Source organism: Harpia harpyja, chromosome 5 (assembly GCF_026419915.1).
Source record: "Harpia harpyja isolate bHarHar1 chromosome 5, bHarHar1 primary haplotype, whole genome shotgun sequence".
Lineage (NCBI taxonomy): Eukaryota > Metazoa > Chordata > Aves > Accipitriformes > Accipitridae > Harpia > Harpia harpyja.
Window position 1 is genome coordinate 23,475,895 of NC_068944.1, and position 19,609 is coordinate 23,495,503.

At 36.7% G+C, this 19,609-nt stretch overlaps 1 protein-coding gene across 2 annotated transcripts; it reads right to left on the reverse strand.

Moving 5' to 3' along the window:
• Nucleotides 1-784: 784 nt before the first annotated feature.
• Nucleotides 785-19,604, reverse strand: NDC80 (NDC80 kinetochore complex component). 2 transcript variants are annotated; one of them, XM_052786959.1, is made up of 17 exons: nucleotides 19,508-19,604; nucleotides 18,147-18,249; nucleotides 17,595-17,681; nucleotides 16,701-16,824; nucleotides 16,402-16,574; nucleotides 13,883-13,985; nucleotides 12,947-13,036; nucleotides 11,589-11,682; nucleotides 10,340-10,446; nucleotides 9,369-9,513; nucleotides 8,881-9,086; nucleotides 7,528-7,680; nucleotides 7,163-7,252; nucleotides 6,234-6,326; nucleotides 4,606-4,736; nucleotides 3,971-4,073; nucleotides 785-3,605 (listed from the first exon to the last, which is right to left on the reverse strand). In XM_052786959.1, exons 2-17 carry the CDS (start codon nucleotides 18,242-18,244, stop codon nucleotides 3,483-3,485), a joined length of 1,920 nt encoding a protein of 639 aa, XP_052642919.1. In that variant the 5' UTR covers nucleotides 18,245-18,249; nucleotides 19,508-19,604; the 3' UTR covers nucleotides 785-3,482. The 2 variants fall into 2 exon arrangements, with proteins under 2 accessions (XP_052642919.1, XP_052642920.1); XM_052786960.1 differs by having other exon boundaries at nucleotides 19,502-19,573.
• Between the last annotated feature and the right edge of the window lie 5 nt (nucleotides 19,605-19,609).

A 19,609-nucleotide genomic window follows, 5' to 3' on the forward strand; every position in this document is an offset into this window, starting at 1 on the left:
TTGGCATGAAAGACCATGGACTTCCTTTTTGCTATAGAGCATTGCTGCAGGGAGTTTCCCCTCTTCTTATTGAAAAGGGAATGTCTTCAGCTGTTGGCCTTTTCTTCTTCTGTACTCTTTACAGAAATAAGATTAAAATATATACATTGTTTTTTTCAATTCTACTGCAAAAGGTGGAGCAGGGATGAGAAGTACACAAAATATTAGAAGTCTTACAGTACCAGAGAACAACATATTGTTATCCAGCTTGGAACTAAAGACATGCATAGATATGCAGTGCCGTACATTGGCAAAACCCATGAGGAGGGTCTGAGTAGCCTCATACACATGAGCTGAAGGGACACTGCAAAGTTAAAAAAGCCTTACCAGGCTCATACGATGCACTCAAGTACTCCAAAAAGAACTACCCAGTTCTTGACAGTAATGCAAGTTTAGTGCATTATCTTTAGTGCTTAAGATAGCAAAAGGTTGGTTGGGAAGATTAACGCCAAAAGGATACCTATGTGCATAAATCAGTTGTCAAAGTAGCTTGGACCTCTGTTCCTTAGAGTTTTTAAAAAGCCATTTATTTTTAAAAATGTTAAGACAATTTTTATTCCTTTGCAATTTATAGGAAACATGCTTCTATGTCTTTCCTCTACACAATGCACGTTTAACAGCAAGGATAGTCAGGGAATTAGTATCTGCTGCTAAGATAATTACCTAGTTTCTCCAGGAAAATCAAATTAATTGTGATTTTTATGTCACATTTCTATACTTGCAGTAAGAATATATTCCAGAGAAACAGGTTTCAGAAATTTTATTGAGTATAAAAATACACAAACTTAAGGCATATTAAGTAAACTGTACGAAAGATACACTAACAATAAATGAGGGAACTCTACACATACAAAAGCCAAAAAATTTACAAACCACTTGTACTACTGAGATGTGCAGGTGCCAGTGGTACATTCTGATTAAGACTTTACATTCTGGTGAAAAAAGAAAACCAAAATTAAGAGCAGTAATTATGTTCTAGTGTTTATTGTCTAAATTTAAAAAGCCATATTCCAGAATACAAATAAAAAGTAACTGACTACCCAACTTCAAATATCACACAGGAGCTGTGTTCAAGAAGCATTGAAAAGTTACCTACATTTTAAAATTGGAAGACATATTACCTAGTAAACATTGGCCAATGTTAATCTATGTTACATTAGCACAAAAATTCCCATAGTATTTTACAGAACCTAGGTCAAAGCCTGAGCTGGTTCTAAAGTCAGTTCAGTTTAACTGATACACAGATCAATAGTTCAGCCCAATAACAAAAACATGTTACCAACATTACAAATATGGAATTTTTATTACTCAGACTACTTTAATTTCAGAATATTACATTTGCCCGTACATGAAGGAAGGTCGTTGTGACCTTGATTCTTTAACCCATTACCATTGGGTTAATATTAGTCCTTACAAATGACATTTATTTTGCTTTCATTTACTGAGTCAACTGACTACTCCACATGGCAAAACACCCTGCAGATACTAATAAAGTCAAGAACAGTCAGTTATAGAAGCAGAGACAAACAGGTATCAGGCAGCCAAGAGAGAGCATAGCCCCTAAATAAGCACATATTTTAAAGGAACATGATTATTCTGTATAGTTCAGTTTTGCTTAATTAGAAGAATATTGCTTTAGATAAAAATATCAGAAAGATCACAAAAGAAAAAAGCTTCTAAAGAGAAAGAACTGAGATTTGATAAGGATTAGGCTGTTACAGGAAAAAAAAAAAAGTAAAGAGTTTGTAAAGGTAAAACGAAAGAGGACAACATAACGCGGCAGAAATACTACCCACCAGTCAGAAGACTTTTATAGCTGTCAAATTAAACTTCTGTACTACAACAAAAGAACAGAAAGTTAGAAGCTTAAATAATGCCATCATTATCATAATATCTGAAACAAAATACTCATACCAGTGTCAGAAGATTCACACACTATGTTAAGGACAATTGAGTTTTATATATGCTCTGCAAAAATAGCCTAGAATTAAAAACAATTCAGTTTTTATTTACAGTCTGCATTCAGATAGTCCAACTTAAATTTTATTGTATATCCCAGGGATCTGCATTTCATTCAAATATTGTGTCTAATTATAGAAATAAGGAGCAACTTCATTTAGCTATCAGCTGCTAAAAACTTTTGAACAGACCACAAAGTTGTTTTTATCATTGTATATTTGAATCAGTGATATTTATCACTGAACTCTCAAAAACACTCAAGTACTTCAATGCCTTTATTAGGAAATACCTTCATAAACTAAACTATCCAAGATATAAATGCTGATTTTCTTTTTTTAAAAACACAAAGGTATATACAGAGGAAGTAAGAAGATATTACTTCCACACAGCACCAAAGTAGTACATGTTCAAAACATGGGGTTACATTTTCTTCAATGTATTTGGACCGGAGCTCCCCATAACACTAATTTTACTGCTACTTTCCTGAGGAAGAAAAAAAAGTCAAATAGCATCTGTCCTACTGGTCTAACAAGAAGAATGCAGACTCATTTTAGACCATTTTGATGTATCCAACATTAGCCAAATCTACAACTGATTAGCTATATTGCCAGAATTCATATGTTGTCCTACTTAGAGCTATCTCTGGTATATATATTCAAGAAGTACAGTGAGGATTCAGCTGGGACTATGAGCAGTTAGAGACAGAACTTTGTTTTCAAACTGACTATCTTTCTCTAGACTACTTAAAAGAGTACTGTATAACTACTACTGATCTTTAAAAAAGGTTTTTGTAAAAAAAAAAAAATCTTACTCATGTAAGAGGGGTCTCTGGGCAGTTTCATAGATAACTGAACAAGCAGGAGACTGAAAGAGATTTACATTTGGTCTTGCTACTAAAAGAAAGGCTTGGGAAAGGATATGCACTGTCATGCCTGTGCGCTAAACACTTACGTATATTACAAAATGCACAAACTATACTCCAGAAAGGAAAGCATAACTCTCTTCTCAGTTAGCAATCTTACAAGTTTACAAAACCCACTGGCTATTTTTAAGTAGCAGTATCTCAAGTTGTCAGTACCCTCTGCATTTGTGCTGTCACTTGCAGTTCCATCTTTAAGTCCACTCTGGCTTGTTATTTTAACAGCTTAACTGTACTGTTGTCTTATATTCCTACAAGACCACAAATGATTTGATTATAAAGAAAAATGAAATTAAATTGTTCCACAGCTGTCTTGTCACAGATGTTTGTAATCATGTATAATATTTTGCAAGAAGGAAGTGTAAGCAAAGACTTTTTTAAGAAAATGCAAATGTATTGTTTAATTCTTTAATGTATTTGTGTCAATAAAACAAAGGAAGTTCATAAACATTTCCTTACACTTAAAACCAGTTTCACTGCTAAACACAGGAAGTACCCATCCTTTTAAAGGGCACCATATCAGACCTTCAGAAACACAAAATTTTCATCTTCACCATTTTGGTAATTACAGACTTTCAGCCTTCTTTTTATAACTGTCTAGAATTCTGGTCAAGATTGACAATAGATCTTCAGACATGAATTCTTCATAGTCTCTGTCAATTTTCACATTCTGTTCATCAAGATATTTCTAGAAAGGAGTTACAGAAAGTTTATTAGAACTATCATGGTCTCTGTTGTACTGGTTCTGCTAAAGCATTTTAAGCAGTCATTGCACTGGTTAAGTGATTTCAGTTAAACACTTCTCTGAAAGATGTCTACCAGAAGCAGATTAAACCTGACAGGATGTTACTGCTGAAATTTAACGATCAATTCTGATTATTTATACCAAAGGTTTTGTCAACAAATTTATTTAACTAGAATCCACAGACTCAGTGCAGCAGCCCTAAATAACTGATACTTTATTGGAAAGAGTAAGTTCTAATTTCCATGTGTTTACTGCATTTGCAAATGTCTCTAGAAAGATTTAATTCTGAATATCAAGATTTAGCTTACCTCTATAGATACTACATGAGTAGCAACCACTTCTAAAAGACGATTCAAGTTATCACCAGCTTTCCTGCTCTCTTCTGTTGTTGTTTGCATAACAACTTGATATCTAAAATTAAAGACACTCAGAAACTCACGTCCAAAATTACAAAATTCCTGACATCTAAAACAATCACTTCACCAAGTCTGATATATTGTCATGTTTAGCCATAATTTTTTCTATTAATATTAACTTGAACCAAATTAGATTTGTATATTAATACTCTGAAGAAAAAGGACTGTATTGTACTAACTGGTAAGAAACAAACTACCTTAGAGTCAGAATAGTCTTTCAGACTTTAGGCTGTAAAATGAAGTTGTCACATAAGTTTGGAAACAAACTAGTTTCCTTACTACAACCAAATATATATGAAAAAAAGTTACATGGAAAACAGGAGTTCTGATGCAGCAGACAAACTTTCTAGCAAAATATTAAGTGTCGAGGAGAAACATCTTTCAATTGTGAGTTTGTGAAATTCATGTACTGAGATGGATATCCGCTCAACAAGGAATTTAGTGTTAGGATTCAAGAAAATGTCTATCCTTAAAACACATAAACCCCAAAATAAACTACACAAACAACTTGAAGTTATGGGCCTTACTGTCGTTGAAGATCATGCAATTCTTTTGTGGCTTCACTGAGACCTTCATTGACACCACTCTCAAGTAATTGTTTATGCTTCTCTAACAATTCCAGTTCATTTGCACATTTTTGCTCTTCGTCTTCTGCTTCCTGTAAACATAAAGAGAAAAAAATAAATAAATTGCATAACTCGGGAATAAGTAGGACTTTTTCCTCTCCTTTATGTTACCTCATTACATCCTAATACTTGAATTCAGAATTCACACAAGTAACTCCAAACTCCGAACTAAAAAAAAATCCAAGGACATCCCCCCCAAACCTAAAGTTGCAGGCATTTTCTGTATTGTCTTCCACCCCAAACCAGCCTAACCTTCCCTTTATTTCTCTAACCATATTTCAAGGTCTATGTTGCAGCTATTTTCCCTTGAAAGTTCATCCAAAAAGTGTTATTTACATACTTTAAATAGGTTAGAAATGGAACATCATGAACAATTGTTTCTAGGTTAAAAAAATAAAATCACATTTGAGTAAAGAAATTGCTTTTCCCTTTTGTGTCTGAAAGATGAGTAGAAAATGTAAGTAATCATATCTCCAAGGAGAGTGACACTGTTGACACTATACTTAACACAATTAAATGCACAAAACCAAACTAAATTCTGCCATCAACTAAATATGCAATTCTGGTAAATTAATGAAACATCATCCTTCAAAAATAATTTTAATACTGAAGTCTTATGGATAGCATTTTAAAAATTACATGAGGAATTAATTACATGACTATGTTGTCTCATAACCATCCAGTTGCAACTGTGTATTTTATGAGGTCACCTTAAGAGAAAAGCATATGCAACAGCATAGATCAAAAGATAAATTTCAGATGTTTTTGAAAGCAATAAACTAAATGAATTGCCTTCAGCCACCCAAGCAGGTATTAGCAATGAAATAACCCTGTTTTGTGGTTATAGCATAGGAGCTTGGATTTGAAAGAGCAGACATGTTAAACGTTAGCTTAGTTCAAAAAGCACTTTTCTCCTGGGCACCACAGCTCCACAAAAGCTATGCTGTTAGAGAAGCTGGGAGGTACTGAAGCAACTACTTCGTTGTTAACTGAGAGGGCTATGTTTTGTTGCTAAACTGGAAGTGAGGAAAAGGATAGGGACTGCTCCCCCACTGGGGAAGAAAAAACAAAGCAAGCAACAGTTTTATATCATTCAAATATTTAATGTGCTTTTAGTCAAATAACGTTTTCCTTAGTTTTTAATGTGATTAAACACGGTTACTAAAAACTCTAAGTGTATTTATTATATACAAACTGAAAAGACAAGGCAGATTCTGTTAACTCTGAAGTCTCCTTCAAGCACATGCTTTGAGAAATCCTGAGGTCAGATGATTGCCACTGCTTTTATTACTGGATGTAGTAGCTTATGATTTACAGGATCTGCCAAAGTATGATGCCAGATTCTCTTATGAGAAAGTGAAAACTGACTCACTCAAATATTTCTGAAGAGAATGAGAGAATCCTGCAAGAGGAATGGAAGGAGGCAAGGGCAGAGGTCCAGACAAACAAAAATGCAAACCAAAACCTTATGTATAAAGATTAAGGATATCATTAAGGATAAATTGTCATCAACCTATAAAAAGTTCTACCTTAAGTTTCTGATGGTAAAGATCATCCAGCTTTTCAGCTTCTTCTTTCAGCATTTTCACACTGCTTTTCTTGTCCACTACCATTACATTCACCTAGAATGAAAACATGAACAAGAAAATATAATTCAAAAAGAATTCCAACATATAAATCCATGCCATCACAAACAACACATGGTAGCCCAGAAATATTTAAACTGGGCCGGGCTGGGATGGCATTAACTTTCTTCATAGCAGCCTGCGTGGTGCTTTGTTTTGGATAAGTGGCTAAAACAGTGTTGGTAACACACCAATGCTTTAGCTATTGCTGAATAGCACTTGCACTGCATCAAGGCTTTCTCTCCCTCCCATGGCCTCTCAATGAGTATGCTAGGGGCGGGCAAGAGGTTGCAAAGGCACATAGCCAGGACAGCTGACCAAAATTGGCCAAAAGGATATTCCATACCATATACTGTCATGCTCAGCAATAAAAACTGAGGTGGGGAAGAAGAATGGGGAAATAAAATTCTCCTCCTTCCAACCCATCCTGAACCCAGTATTGCTAAAAATCTTCCTGATGACAACTTGTCAGTGATGGTAAGCCACACAACAGACTGGAATGGGCAACTTATTAAAAACAAATCTTTCTGATGTTTATGGTCAAATAGCTGCATAATCTTCAGTGCAGGGAATACACATTATTTCAACCAACAGAAGGAGACCCTAATTCTCACAAAAACTTTTAGATTCCATCATGATTAAAGCAATCTTCTCACAGCTTTCCTCCCATCCGCCCTGCCCACAAAAAAACCCCAACCCAACAAAAAACCCCAACAAAACCAACCCAAACAAAACCCAACCCACCACACCATACTTAACCCATGCAAAAAGTCAAATAAGACCAGCAGATAACATTATGGTATCTTAGTCCTAATCTTCATTAATGAACACACCTGTTCCAAAGTATCTTCCAAAGTCATTTTCCGTTGAGTAGTTTTCCTAATTTCTTCCTCAGTCTGGTTTATGATCTCCATAAGGGGAGCCTGTAATATGTATGCAAGAAGATCTGGCTAATGCAATTTTTTAGTTTGAACTAAGATGTACCCCAGTACATCTTTTCCCTCTCCCGTTTTTATTTAGGCTGCTGTACCCTCCAACACCAAATTTCCTCACTGTACTATAATGTTCTTATGGCAATGCATCATACAAGCTTTTCAGTGAAGTTTCCTGGAGAGGTTAAGAGAGACCTTTCCAACATTTCCAAAGAAACACACTTTTTTGTGAGTGGTAACAGAAAAATTGTGTTGACTGTACTTACCTTGATCTGAGTTCTGTATTTGACCAGGCAATTTGGTCCTGCCTCAGGATTAAATTGAATCTCAAAGTCATGGCCTTTGGAATTCTCAGCACTTACTGGAATTAATTTCAGCTTTCGAGCCAGTTTATGATACTCTGCCAGTTGCATTTCGATCTGTTCAGAGGAGAAAAGGGCAAAAATTGTAGAAGAAATACAAGTGAAAAGCTTTGCAAAAAGTATTCATACAGTACTTTAAATATGTTTCTGAGTTGCTCTGTACAAACATGATGCCATGTCATGCCACAGTATGCAAGAGCTGTATGTATTGACAGTCCAGCAGTTTGCATTGTTTGGATTATGATTCTTTCAGAGTTTGCTCTGCAAGGTTTCTCAGTGTGTATGGGTGAGACTGAATGGTTTCACCTGTGGTTTTCCCTACTCATCTGCCATATTTTTTCCCGCCTCAGCTTTCTGAGGATTAGTTGATAGGCAAGGAAAGACATGCTTGGAAATAATCCAGATAACTAAACCAATGATCAGTCATCATGTTGACAGGCCTTCTCTCATTGGTTTTGACAAGAAATGACCCATAGCCACACATCCTAATAACAAAGTTTAACATGAGCATACCTCTAGACAAAGCTTATTAAATGCTCTATGTTCTGATTAATGAGTGCCATTTATATGCAAACACCAAACAACATAAGTATTTTTTCCAGTTTTATGTGCTTCAGACTTGCACAGTATGAGGAAGTTAATAATAAGTGTTTCATAAAGCGTAACCCTGCCAAATGCAAAATATACTTGAAAACTTTTTTTTTTAGTTCTCCATCTAGCAAAGCAGAAGCTTTTAAATCCTACCACTTACAGGACCACATCTTTTCATTCTGCTTGAGGGAATTGAATTTTTCCCTTAAAACCTATTAGAACTTCCACATAAGGGACCAATCTGGCCCTAAATGCATGCAGAGACATTGATTCAAAGCACTAGTTTTGCATTACTTCCTTGCTATGAAATCTTAACATTAGCCTAAAATTGCTTGTGTTATCAAAGCAATTTCAAGCTAATGTTATCAAACCTCTTGATGCTGTAACAGTGAGCTGACAGTGGTGCATATTCTAGCTATGTCCCTTATGATGCAGAAAAAAATGAAAATACATTTCCATTATGCTCAAAACAGAAAAGGGAAGAAAGAAACTTTTTTCAGAGAGATTATAAACAGAAGCCATTCTTGTCACTTCAGCCTGTTAAGACATACCTATACTGTTGTTAGATTATTTAGGGAAGAAGTTAGCAATAGTCCAAGTCCCAAGTTTAAGCTTGCATGATGAAAACTGATAGCCACCTCTCAGCATAGTAGGGTTTTCACATACCGCCTCTTTATTCCTCGCGTATTTTAGCTCCTCATTCCACAGCTGATGTTCTTCTGCTTCCACTTCCCTAGTCAGCTTGTTAATGGTTTGCTGCAACTCATTTCTCTCATGATTTATTCTCTCAATGTCCGCAACTGAATACTTTTGGTTATCAAAGATGTGCTGGAGCCGGGCATTCTCCTGCTTCATTGCTTCTACTTCCATTTCTAAGTTCACAAAACATTTGTGAAATGGATGTAAAATACCAGGCTATATAGTTAAATCTAAACTTTCTGTATTTTTATGAGTAAATAAAATCTGTATTTCATTACTCTAGTGTACAAACAGCTATCAGCCAATAAATCTCTTTATTAGCAATCCATTTTGGAAAGTTTATTTGTAGTATCATCATACACTAAGTATCTAACTCTGTCCTGAAGCTGAGAATTACAATTACTTTAAACCTATTTCTAGCTTCACTATCCCATTTGTGACCAAGGCCTTCTTACCCGTTGTTTCAACTTCCTCATTAACGCCTTCCATTTTTTGATCAAGGATGGCTATATGAGATTCCAGATTAGCCAAATAAGCTTGGTATTTCTGGACATCTGCTTGAAGAGATGATTTCAGGTTTCGTAGTGATACTCTGCGATCCTAGTAAATAGATGGAAACAACAACCACTATTATATTAATCTAAAATAATGATCTGACTTTCCAGATAAGGCAATAGAGTAATTGGTCAACTTCAGTGGTATAAAGAACTTCAATAATTTTTTATCTCTGTGACAGCTGAATCAAGTTAAGCATCTTTAAAATAATATCAAAAAAGGCTGATAAGATGGTTTGTACCTCAGTCCTTGTACTTCAGCATTTAGTCTTTGATTTGCATTAAGAAAGTTCTTACTACAGGTAATTCACAACTTAAGTATAATAATACACAAAGGGCAGATAAAACTCAGGGCAAGGAAAGCTGGGAATACAAGCAGCACATTTTGCACAGTACGCAGGAGTCTCGTGCAGCCACTAAACTATTTTTAAACTCATGATGTATTAAAAGCAGAATCCACCTTTTCAAAAAAAATAATTTCCCTAAAATATGTTGTTACCACCAAATCTCACACTCTCAACCCCTAAGTAGTTCTCATACCAACCCCTTTTGAAAAAGGGTAATGTTGAAGTTCAGAAAAAAAAAAAGGTACAAGTATTTTATTAGTATTTCAGCCAATGCAAGATCTCATTACCTGAAAATATCTGCACAATATCAAACAAATAGTGACTGAAGACTCCACAGTAAATGCCTTGTACTACAATGGAATAGAGTCTGTAATAACCTGGCCTAATTAAAATCTCAGAGCACTGAAAATAATTTTCCATTTGTTGTAATGTATCATCAGTATCTTTGTTTGATAATGGCAATAATGATCAATAATAGAAAATTCAACTCCACCATATAAACAAGCATAGACACAATTTACTAACCGGCTCACTTTCCTTTTCTTTTTCTAGTCTTGCAATCTCTTCATGAAGTCTTCTGTTGTCAGCTGCTAAACCTTCTATCTGGAATTCATCTATATTAAATAAATCCTCTGTGGGGGGAAAATTAAAAAAGAAAGAAAAAAGGAGGGGGACAGTTACAAATTAATCTCACTGAATATCATCAGCTAATCTGAATATCTGTGCTTTAGCTTCAGCACAGTAAATACCCATTATCTGGACAATTACTTTAAACTGGAAACCCCCCCCCACACCCCCCAAAAAACAACCAATAAACCCATTACAAATCAAATAAGCAAAAAACCCAAAACAAACAAGTAAAGAAATGAGTTTTTCAGTTCTCCTCTCATAAGAGCTCAAAAATCACTCCTGTGAGGTCAGAGTTTCCAAACTCTCATACAGCCCACACTATAGATTAGTGGTTGTTAGATAAGTTTCATCTGTTCCAGCTTCACAAAGTAGTCTGATTTGTATACTCCTTTCTCATCTACATACTTCCTTGCCCTCTTGAGACATCTTTTCCCTTACTTCCCTCAAACTTAGCCAAACAATGTCATGATTACTTTTTCCTACTAATATCTAGTAACAGTCTGGTAGCTTATGTTTCCCCTCCAACTGATGGTTTAAGCTTGCAACAGAAGTGTCCTTAGTCTGGCTTTTCATAGAAGGGCACAGAAAGCGAGAACTCTTTTTCCTCTTTGTTCTCATACACTGTTTGTATTTCTGTAGGTAATGAAATTAATGTGTCAAAAAAATTAATAATTTTCCATCTCCCTGAAGAGAAACACAGGTGCATGCTGAATCATATGTGGGAACTTCACAACAGAGTTTGGAACTCGTGCAGACTATTTTCACAGCTTTTAGAAGCTGAACTTTCTTACTCATCAGATGTGCATCCTCCAGTAATATTTTTCTTTTTTTAGTTGTTAACTCTCAGACAGAAACAAGAATCATCTTCATAGATGGAATTTGCATCTGAAGAACTATATACTGCTTTTCTGTCACAAAGCCATTAAAAACAACAGGGTTACACAGGTACAGATGACAGCAGAGCATGGCCTCTCTGTCAGTACTAGTAACAATGCATAAAAAGAAGATAATTAAGTCAAAGTAACTGAGAGGTACTTGGGATTTTCAGGTTCCTCAGATCACTTTCACCTGTAAACTGAGCAAAACTCATGCTAGAAGAGAAACCAGTAACAATTAAATACTCCATTAAAACATGAAAACTTACTTAATTTTGACTGCACTTCTGCATCCACTTCTTCAAAAGTATCTCTCCCTTTCATGAAGAGCTCATAGCACTTTACAGAGTAGTCCATGAAAAGCTGAAAACAATTTTAAAAGTTTTCATTTCAATGACTCAAAGGGCTGTAAAATATCTAGATAGTCTAAATCTACTCAACCAATGGAATTAAACAGAAACCAAAAATATCTTTCACTGGTTTGACTGCACCTCTGTAAAAATCAACTTTTTTTTTCCCTCCCTTTAAACATAGAATGTCAAGAGATTATATCCAGGCAGAAGGCAGCATCTAGAATTCACATTAAGAAAGGTCTGGAAATACTTGATACATTTTTCTGGGATACCTAACAAGGATAGTAGATACAGTATTTAAGAATTTATTATCTTGAAGCATATGATCCTCTCAGGCTAGTTTATGGAAACATTAGGTCTGTTTAACAGACCTCTTCAGTAAATATGACCACTATACTTCAGATGTGCAGATGTCAGAGAACTGATCTAGAATTAAAGAAAGGTTACCCAAAAAGAATTTACTGGAGGCTTTAAATTACAGATCTTTTAGAAGCAATTACACCAGTATTGTAAGTTTTGTTTTGACACATATGCATATGAATCAGTGTATAAACACACATTTAGTTTAAAAGCATTTTTACTTGTCAACTGTCAGGTTTGTAACCTTAGTCCAAAATTATGATTTAATTTGATTTTTGCAATTTTCTAATTAAATGTTCTGGCACATCATACAACCCCTTCCAAACATCTGCTGTGAGTTAACACTGAGTTAAATCTGAATAGTACTAATAACCTATGATAAATGAGAAAGCAAGCAAGCTGCTGGATTTTTAAGTGCCTGAATTACGTTGCCACCCTATTTTGTGGCTCAGAAATTAAACATTACAATGAATTTTTAAATGGTAAACTGAGTAGATACCAGCAGAAGCCAACACATTTATAATTAGGTCACTGTCTTTACACTGTACTGCTGTTAAACGTGGAAGATTCAAGTGCTAAAGAGAAATACACCTGAGACACTACTAAGACAATTAAACAGTATGACTCCCTTTCTGCACAAAGGAGAACAGAAACAGTAGCAACTCAGAGAATAAGGCATTTCAATTTAATACCCAGTCTGCACCAATAGACTGGCCATGATGCCTGCTCAGGCAGCTAGTTGATGAGGCTTTTTAAATAATGCTACTATACTTCCTAGAGAACTCTGTGAATATAAAACTGAACAGAATATATAAACACAGATAAAATTGTTGTCATATATTTAAATTCTGTTGTTACAGCATATGGCAAAATCCACTTGAACAATTCTGATAATAATTTACTTTTTATGGTACCTTATTATGTACAATTCCATCATCTGTCTCTCCTCCCCAGCTCTGTCCATCATCAAACGATGGTGCATTTTCCCTCATAGCACCATACAACTGAAAGGCACAAGTGTACATACAAAGAGCAAGTGTGAATATCCCCATTAGTTTTCATATTAGTTTCACATTCATGTTAAGAAGCAGAGTAACATTTAGGATTTCAGCAAGCAGGGTGTAATGGTGCTGCTTCAGAATGGGGCCAATCACATCAGGGTAAAGAGCCTGTGCTTAGCTGACTAAAAGCACTGATGAAGAGGTATTAACTGGACATTCAACACTGCCAAATTGCCTTGCTAAGCTAAACACGTCTTTTCAGCAATAAAGGACGGGATTTTCATGTGTGCCCAATTCAGCAGTGGTGAACTTCTGTCACGGATTCCAAATTTTGCTCAGACCTGAGCTGGCAGCAACAGAGAGTTACCACTATTAAAAAAAGAAACAAAAAACCCCCACCCAAACATCCTCCCCCCCTCCCTGCCCCCATACAACAATCACAGGACACTTGAATAATTGCTATTGAAAATTCCATCCTTAGACTTCAAATTTAAGAGAAGATGGCAGGTGTCACAAGAAGATCTACACTGAAGATACATGATTATGCCCATAAACTTTTCACATTTTTATGTATAAGTTGTCATTTCCCCCCCCTTTCTCATACACAAATTTATCCAGTGAACAGAGTTTAAAAAAATATTATCATAATATAACATTAAAAACTCAGTTTAAAAGTTACTAAAAGTAAGGCTAAGGGCTAGATCCCAGATGGCAGGTAAGAACACCTACCATTTTCTTTACATAAATGTCAAACAAAGAGATTTTAGAAAGCATTTAAGAGATCTGTATTGAAACTAACATTCCAGCCTGAAAACTGGAAATGTTTGGCTTAAAGAAGACAAATGCTACCTTGACACAATCAATTAACCAAACCAAAGCTGTCACGATCTGAGGCCACGTATGTGGTGCTCCCACTGTGTACATGGAGCTTTTTGACAAAGGAAAGGGGTACCTACAAGGTAAAAGAAAATATTTTTAATAGCTGTGGCAAACAGTGATGAAAACTAAACAGCACATTTTTACATGTAGGTCAAGGTACAGAAGGAAGAACAAACTCAATTGTACTTTATACAGTACATCAAAGGGAGGTAAGCTGAGTTCTTACAGCACTATTTTATTCAATTATCATGGGTTTCTCATTTTGTGATTCGTAGAATATCTCAAGTTGGAAGGGATCCATAAGGACCATCAAGTCCACCTCCCTGCTCCTCACAGGACTAACTAAAACTAAGCCATATGACTAAGAGCATCATCCAGACACTCCTTGAACTCTGACAGGCTTGGTGGCGTGACCACTTCCCTGGGGAGCCTGTTCCAGTGACCAATCACTCTCTCAGTGAAGAACCTTTTCCTAATCTCCAATCTGAACTTCCCCTGATGCAGCTTCATTCCATTTCCTTGTGTCCTATCACTGGTCACCAGAGAGAGATCAGCACCTCCCCCCTCCACTGCCCCCCTTGAGGAAGTTGTAGACTGTGATGAGGTCACCCCTCAGCCTTCTCCAAGCTGAACAAACCAAGTGACCTCAGCCACTCCTCATAAGTCTCACCCTCAAGGCCTTTCACCATCTTGGTTGCCCTCCTCTGGACACACTGTAATAGTCTGATGTCCTTCTTATATTGAGGCACCCAAAACTGCACACAGTACTCGAGGTGTGGCTGCACCAGTGCGGTGTAGAGTGGGACAATCACCTGCCTTGACCAGCTAGCTACTGAAGAAATGATTGAAGAAATGGACTTTTTTTTGCATATCCAATCATCAGGAACAATGAAGGCCTCATACAAAGAAAGTGTAAACTATTCCTTCATACACTCCTTAGCCCCTTCCTATACAGCTTAGTATGTTGCCTCAGTCTTGGTAGCGGCCAGATCTGTCTTTCTCCTTCTGAAGCTACTATGGGAGGAGCAATGGGTGCTGCGGTACTACAGAAAAAGGAGTGGGTGCCCTGGGAGCACGAGGTGATTCATGATGAGACAAAGACCTCAAAGGAAAGGCAACAAACGCAAAGGAGGGAGTAATAGTCCAATGGATGACATTTAGACTTCCAAACTGGGTGTGCAGTTGTGAAGGATTTCCTAACACATAAAAACAAACTGATACACAGGAGTGCTGTTCTTAGAGGGCAAGATTCTTGCTTCTTGGGTCAAATGCATTCTGAAAACAGAAAAGCAGCTGGCAATCAGCTTAATGTCATGCAATTACAGAAAAGAATTTCAGAAAAGCTGCATATCAAAGTATTAATATTACCTACAAACACACAAAGGCTATACTGCTAATTACAGGCATTCTCTCAAAACCTTCTACAGATCAAGGAACACAGAAGTACAGATTTTATTCCATCTTTAGACTGACAGCTGCCCAAAGTTATTTTAAGAACATAGGACAAGAAGCTACTGATAAACTGACAGTTCTAAATACACACTCGTGAGCCATTCAGCCTGAGAATTTTTTAAAATTAATTATTTAGGTCCATTTTCTAGCTCTCAAAAGACAACTTAAAGTGAGTTCTCAAAATAAGTCTTTTTATCCAGGACTACACTCTGGTTGCAGCAGAATAAAGCCTCTTGAGAGCAACTTCCTTTTCAACATTTCAGCTAGGTCAGCAGTTTCAAATGTTATAGGTCAAAACAAAATTTTATTAAAATACTGAGAAGTGAACAGAACAGATTTATACCTACATCTAAGGAGCCCTGGTGCTTTGGCACCATCATGGGCTCGAATCTACAGACGTAAAATACACTTCACTTTTTTTTTTTTTTAATGAGACTGAAAATTCATCATTATCAACAGGCAGAGAATTTTCTTTCTTGGAAAGTGTTGGTGCATTGATGATTCCAAACACTTACTGCACAAGATTAGAAATAAAACACCCAGCTACTTACTGGTTTTTTTTCATCTCAGTGGTCATTTTTGTTATTTGCACCCCCTGCTTTGAAAGCAGAATTAGAGAAATTACAGGAAAAATGATTTCTAACTATATGAACTGGATCCAACATTCTGAAATTGTTTTAGTTTTTGGATTTTAACAGAATGAACCAGAAAAGTCTGTCAAAAAAATTTGTGTCAGTCTTTCAAAGTTTAATACAAATAAACATAATTAATTAGATTTTACATTACAAAGCAAGCTTCCAAGAGCCTATAGTTCTGCAAGTTCAAATATAAAATGTATAGTAGAGTCTGAGAATCAGAGACTAAACTTAGAGCTCAACAGAAGTGAAACAAAATAATCACAACATTGTAGTTTCAGAGTCTCATCTGAATAAAGAAGCCTATCCATTCTCCCCAACTATCATGCAGAATTCTTAGCTTTTAAATTTCTAGCTGTATCATATCTATTTAGCACAACAGACTAACAATAATGATCTTACCCAAGCTCTTTAAAAACTCTGGGAATTTCCTCTTCAAATTTTGAGTCAGGCAGTTCATAAGAAGGACAGAGAAATCCATAGATAAAAGTGAAGATTTTTAAAAAGTCCTTAACAGATGGAGACTGTAGCGATTTCATGGAAACATTATGGGCATAACCATTCTCAACAAGAAACTGAGAAAAAGAAACATGGCATATTAGTTACTAAATAAAATCTAAAGTTGAAACCATGAAAAAAAATATTTTCATTAGTATCTTTTATGCCTAATAATGTACATTTAGAATAAGTTAATAAGTTACCTCACAAAGCTGCTTGATACATTGTTGGATGAATGCCTTGTCATGAAGTGGCCTGGGATCCTTGATCTTTTCTGTACCGAACACACCATATTGACTGTTGCGTGAACCTCCAGCCCCACTAGTTCTAAGAATAGAAAACAAACAGAGTTCTTGCAACAACAGATATAAAGAAGAAATCTCTTAACGTTTAAGTCGCTACAATTGCTATTTTTACATTTCTTTTGCATTTGTTATGCAAAGGGATGCCTGAAGGTTTCTCTTAATTTAGGCTGATTGGAAAAACAACATCAACCTGGAATCCACAATGCACACATACAACAAAGGGACTATTGCGTCCTAGGTGAATATTTTCTTCAGTTTATTGAAAGAAATAAGAGTTTTATAGAGCAGAAAAATATCCCAGAGATGAAGAAACAAAATGGTGTAGGTGATTGAAAATAATGGCTAAAACATTTAAGGAATATTTAAAAGGAATAGATCCCTGCAACAGCGGTGTCCTATGAAAGAAGATAGCAGCAAGACATCAGAACACAGAAAGCCATGAACTGAGCTGAAAGATTATAGAATTTTGGAAGGTTTGCATCTTAGAGAGAAGAAGAAACTAAGGCAGAGTGTACTAGAGGTATCGTTCTTCCTTAAATAGGCAAATATATCGAGGAGCTCTTAAGGTCCGCAGTGCATATCATTCCCACGAGGAAGAACAGCTCTCAAAGCAATTCCTACTCCACAGAATTATTGTTTAGTGATCAAAGAGTGGAAGAAGGCAGACCTGAAGGTCTGCTGGTCTCAGATCCATTATTCCCTGTAATGAAAATCTGCCAAGAGAGAAAAATTACAAAGTGATGTGGGACTGTTGTTTTAATTTACAGTACAGAGATCTAAAGCTATCAATACCTCTTCCCAAAAAAGCTGACTTTTCTTTCCGAAGTTCCAGGTGTAGGTTTGCTCATGCTTAGCTTCCCAAATGTACCTCTGTCCTTCCTGAGGGATAGGGAGAAGGATTCAAGTGACTATTTCTACCATTTCATCTTTTGCTCACGTGAGAAAACTATAAACACATGCATATAAGCCTAAGAATCTTCAGCATAGCAGCATCTTAGAAAAGTTAACTGATTTTAATGCATTATTTGTCCATTATCAAAACTACTTCCGCAAGAAGACTTACAATATACATTTTATACACACATGCACCCAACAACCTCTTAAGAAATATGTAAGAAAAAGTGTTACAATTTGAAATGTCATGAGTATACAAACAGATTAAAGAAAGTTTTTTGCAGAACGGGAGTGCTTGTGCACATATCCGTGGCTGCAAGGAGTTTTCTTCTCGCTGCTCCCATTTTTTTTTTTTTCAGTTGCTACTTAAACACTTAAACACACTACAGTAAATCTCTTCAGAGTTAGTTGTATATACCTGTTCTTAGCAAGATGATCAGCAACACTTACATCTGAGGTGTTTGAAGACCCATCTTGTTGTCCTGCACTCTCAGTGCCATCATAGATTGCCGACCACTGGTTCCGGCAGTACTTGAGCTTCGTCTCATTGTGACTAAATCGTAAATCACAATCTGTCAGTATTGGAAAATCCAGGATCTAAGAATATTTGCTTTTTTTAAACACCACAATGACTTTTTAAAGGGTCAGAATAAGCAAGTAGATCTGTACTTTGGACCAACCAGTGTGACAGTTTTCAGAAATACGAAATACTTGGTTCTCAAAAAAAAAAAAAAAAAAGCATGTCAGACTCCAGAACTACATAGCAGCAGCCACAGCCCACAGCCTTTCAAATTAATTATGTTATTGATGAAAGTGCCAGTGCTTGTTCAAAACCTACTATTTTGCCTTTATTTATATCTGGTCATTTCTAACCTACAGGTTCCAAAAGCAAAACAGCTTAACAAGTTTTTCAGTCCAATCACCTGGGAGAAAGGTGACACGAATGTGACTACTGTTTCTAGCACTTCAGCCATCAGTTCTGAGCCTGCTTATTAATTTAGCAAATGATGTCACAATATCATAGCACAATAACTGGAAAGCTTACTCTGAGATAATATTATGGCTATCTTCAGACTAATACACACACACAAAATACAAATGAAACTGGAAATATTGAACTGTCCCCACAGTGGTATTAAGTGGGATTTTGAGGTAAATAGAATCAACTCTGCAAAAAATGCCAACTTTTGCCCTCTACAGAGGATCTATTTTATTTGTGGGGTGGGCTCAAATGACTGAATTGTAACTAATAGAAAAACCTTCATTACAAACATTACCAAAACACATCATCAATATAAATTGCATTTCACAATCACACTTCTAGTTCCACTTCTCACAAACCATGACAGGAGTTTAGGTTAGGCCCACTTCGTAGGGCAGTTTATGCATGACCTCATTTTCTCTAGGGAAGAAGCTGCATTCTTCCATCACTTTACCAGGTATCCACCGCAGAGAGCGTAAATTGTTTTCATAAACATGCCAAGCGACCAGTTTAAGAGCAAAGTTTGCTAGAGTGAACACACCAGCAGAAGAAAGGTAGAGTGCTGCAGAACTGGGCACAACTACACCCGCTTTCATTAACAGCACGTTTAGACGGCACCAAACGTAGACAGGGAAGCCGGTGGCGCCAGCGCGCCCACACCAACCGCCCGACGCTCCCCACCGGCACGGAGCCCGACCCCCTCACGGCCCCGGCTTTCCCCCGGTGCGCGGCCCGCCTCGCGGACGCCCGCCCGCCCCCCCCTCGGCGGGGAAGGCCCACGCTGCGGAGAGACCCTTCCCAACAGCCTAGGCGCTGCCGCTACCGTTACCGGTGCCGACGCTTTCCTCTCAATTTCAAATCCGCCCGCCGAGACGTCACGCAGCGCGCCGCAGCGGCCGACGTCACAGCAGAGCGACGAAGAAGCGGGATA